A 3,492-nucleotide genomic window follows, 5' to 3' on the forward strand; every position below is an offset into this window, starting at 1 on the left:
ATGAAGCACAGATATTACAATACTTAATAAGTCCCAAATAATCAATAGTAACAAAATACAATCCACAATAGGACACAGAATACTCACTCTTTAACTATCCACAACACAGCCAAAGAAACAGCCACCTGCAATGGAACAACCAATACACAGTTGTTTTTTTTTCCCCATGGTCTTTACCTGTTCTTCCCAAACCCACCTCTAATTCCACCATGACCAACATCAAAACACACACAATTACATTTTCACTTTCTTTCCATTATTTGTAGTAAGTTAATGGGGTTTAAATTTCACTGAATTAAATACTTTGTCATTTTTTTCCTTCATTCAACAGGAAGTATTCATCACCTCATAGGAGAGATAAGATCATAACTTAATGTTTTAAGTAAACTTTGTTTCTTATAAAGAGACTAATCTCAGCCTGCTAGCGGATAATTTATCTGGTTATTTATAATCAGGTAAATAATTTCATTTGTCATGCAATGATTATGAGGAGCTAATCTCTATGAAACTAATTAATTATTGGAAGAGATGAGATTATTATTTATGAAAATCAGTTAAAAGTCTCAACAGTATAAAAACTCACAGTTTATGAATAAAGATAAGGTGCATTCACTAGATAAAACTAGATAAAACATACATCACCAGATAAAACATACACTATCTGTACTATTTGGGCTTTCTCAGATGGAAACTTTTGGCTGATGGACAAATGTTATATGCCATAACTAAACAAAACAAAATTTTAACAATTATGTGTTTTTTTTAACTTCCTTTGATATGTAAATTAGCTGTTCTATATCAATTTGACTTTGTAGTCTCTTAAACTTGTGGAGAAACAATCTTCAGTTGATGCCCCTACAACTGTAATACTAGAAATGACTGAAATGATACAATTTGCTCAATAATAACTAAACCAAAAATTCAAATAGAAAAAAAAACCCCACAAGAAATGTGAGTAAAATAATTTGAAAAGGAACACAGCATAGAAATAAGCAAGGAAGAAACAAACAGTCTTGGTATGAGAAATCTATGTCTTATTTCATACTCAAATGTATCTTAAGTATGTAATAGTACTATATAAAAATTTATGAAGAACATTTAGCATTAGTTAAGAAATTACATTATAGGGGGAAGGTCAATGGGAAAGAAAGGAGACATCTGTACTATTTGTAATATTTTAAACAATAAAATTAAATTAAAAAAAGAAATTACATTATGAAGTCCTATACTTGAAACAGGTGTATCTGTGTTAGTTAAATTCACATATCAGATAGGAGTATAATGATGAAAAATCTAATGGCATTAATCTCGCTTTCCTACTTTTCTTCATTGTACACATCGCCTTTATGCACTGTATTTATAAAGAGAAAAGCTACCCTTATTTCTTTGAAACTCAAGATGACAAGAAACTCAACAATAATCTATGTCAAAAGTCTTTGTTCCAGTACAAATGTTTTTCTATTTCCTAAGACTAATCAAGACGCTCAAGGATTTAGATAAGGATATATTTCTGAGTCACTCTTTGGTTATTATAGTCCCACTTTGTTCCAATTAAAGGAGTGTCAACAATGCTGGTATTGCCAACATTCTCTGGATGTGAGTAAATCCCAGACTAAATATTTTATAGCATTTACTATGGAGCAATAACCAAAGCAATTTTCCAAAGAACTTAACTAATGAGTGTAATATAAAGTTATTTCCTGGCTCTTGTGGATAGAGACATGGAACCTGCAACCCAAACTCTTTTATTGACTGAAACAAATACCTTTCCAAACACTTGACATAATGACTTTAGCAAATATACTTGGACTATATAGAAACAATTGAGTAAGCAAGTTCTATCATTTCATTTCCAGAATGTTTTCAGATTATAAAAGTTCACACAGTTTAGGACAGAGTGGCTATCCTGTATGGTTAAAGTTAAAAAGTCTTTATTTGCAGAGTTTTAAACATCATCCCATGTAATAGGAAACAGTACAGTGTAGGCCAGCACCGTCCAATAGAAATCTAAATCATAGAAATGTTATATTTGTGCCTTGTTCAATACTGTTGCCAGTGATCACATATGGCACTTAATCACTTGAAATGTGGTTAGTGTATGTGAATGAGGAACCAAATTTTAAATTTTTTAAAATCAATTTTATTTAAGCTATATGATCATGTGTGGCTGGTGGCTACTGTATTGGATAATTCATCCATAGATTATAACTATTAGTTATGTAGGTGTGCAGACAGATTATTTGCTATATATCCATGTTAGGCATCGGGATCTGATGATGGCATTCTCTAAGAATATACCCATGAATGGCCAAGATGATGACTAATGAACTTTGCAAATGGAACCAAGATGAAAAGTAAAACCAATATTTAAAAAGCTAGAATTAAAATTATGAAGGTAATTTGTCTACATGATTAAAATAAAGTGGATATGAGTGTAGAATATCATAGTATATACATATGGAAAGAGAAGTCATGTACCTACCTTTGAAAGACTTATTTGCTAAATGAATTACTAAATATCTGAGGAGGAGTGATAGATGAAAGTTGATCAAGCATGTAGTCAATCCTTATATTATGGTTTCAAAAAGAAAATGTAGTGTAGGACTAGGGCAAGAATATATCCAGGACCTATGAGGAACCCTGGTGAGACACAATTCTGATATTGACAACTAAAGAAAATAGGTTTGAAAGAGAAGAAAATTGCCAAGGGCAAATGTGATAAGACCTGGTTTATAAAAGGCTCAAAAATGTAAATACAAGCAAATTAGGTATAATAGTCCAACATTCTATCATGAAGAGCTTTAATTGACTGCAGAGAAGATATAACTAGATATTTCACTGTGAACATCTGCAGAGGCCTTTAAATATGACTGAAGGTTCGAAATGCTCTAGATGTTAAGCCTAGTTGATAACAGTAATCCCTTCCAGTCATAACAGATGTCTCTGCCTGTCCTCATGCCCATATCCAATCCATTTTGCATATAGCAGACTGAGTGAGGTTTTATTTTATTTTTAACTTGTAAATGTTTTATTTATTTTGAGAGAGAGGAAGGAAGAGGGAGAGAAACATCAATGTGAGAGAGAAACATTGATCAGATGCTTACCATAGGCTCCCCAAGCAGGGACCAAACCTGTAACCTGGGCATGTGCCCTGACTGGAAATAGTACCTGTAACCTCGCAGTGCACAGTTTGATGCTCAACCAACTGAGCCACACTGGCCAAGGCAAGAATGAGCTTTTTAAAACAAAAAGGCCCACATCACATCCTCCCTGAATCCTTTAGAGGCTTCCTATTTCATTTAAAATAAAACGTAAGAAAAAAAAGAAGATGGCGGCGATATAGGCAGACGCGTCCCAGGTCGTGTCCCGGAGCAAATGGAGTGAGCAGCTGAAACTAATAACACCCACCCCGAACTGGTGAAAGGGCTCAGCTGGTGAGACGGTTTGCAGCCGGGAAGGGCAGAACTCCCCTGGAAAGGTAAAAAAAACCCC

At 33.7% G+C, this 3,492-nt stretch overlaps 1 protein-coding gene across 1 annotated transcript in view; it reads right to left on the bottom strand.

The window, feature by feature from the left end:
* CFTR (cystic fibrosis transmembrane conductance regulator) overlaps positions 1 to 3,492 on the bottom strand; it is a 172,911-nt gene that overhangs the window by 76,420 nt on the left and 92,999 nt on the right. The window contains 1 exon segment of the mRNA XM_015563769.1: positions 88 to 125. Coding sequence (XP_015419255.1) covers positions 88 to 125 — 38 coding nt within the window.

The sequence above is a fragment of the Myotis davidii genome, unplaced genomic scaffold, assembly GCF_000327345.1.
Source record: "Myotis davidii unplaced genomic scaffold, ASM32734v1 scaffold359, whole genome shotgun sequence".
Taxonomy (NCBI): Eukaryota; Metazoa; Chordata; class Mammalia; order Chiroptera; family Vespertilionidae; genus Myotis; species Myotis davidii.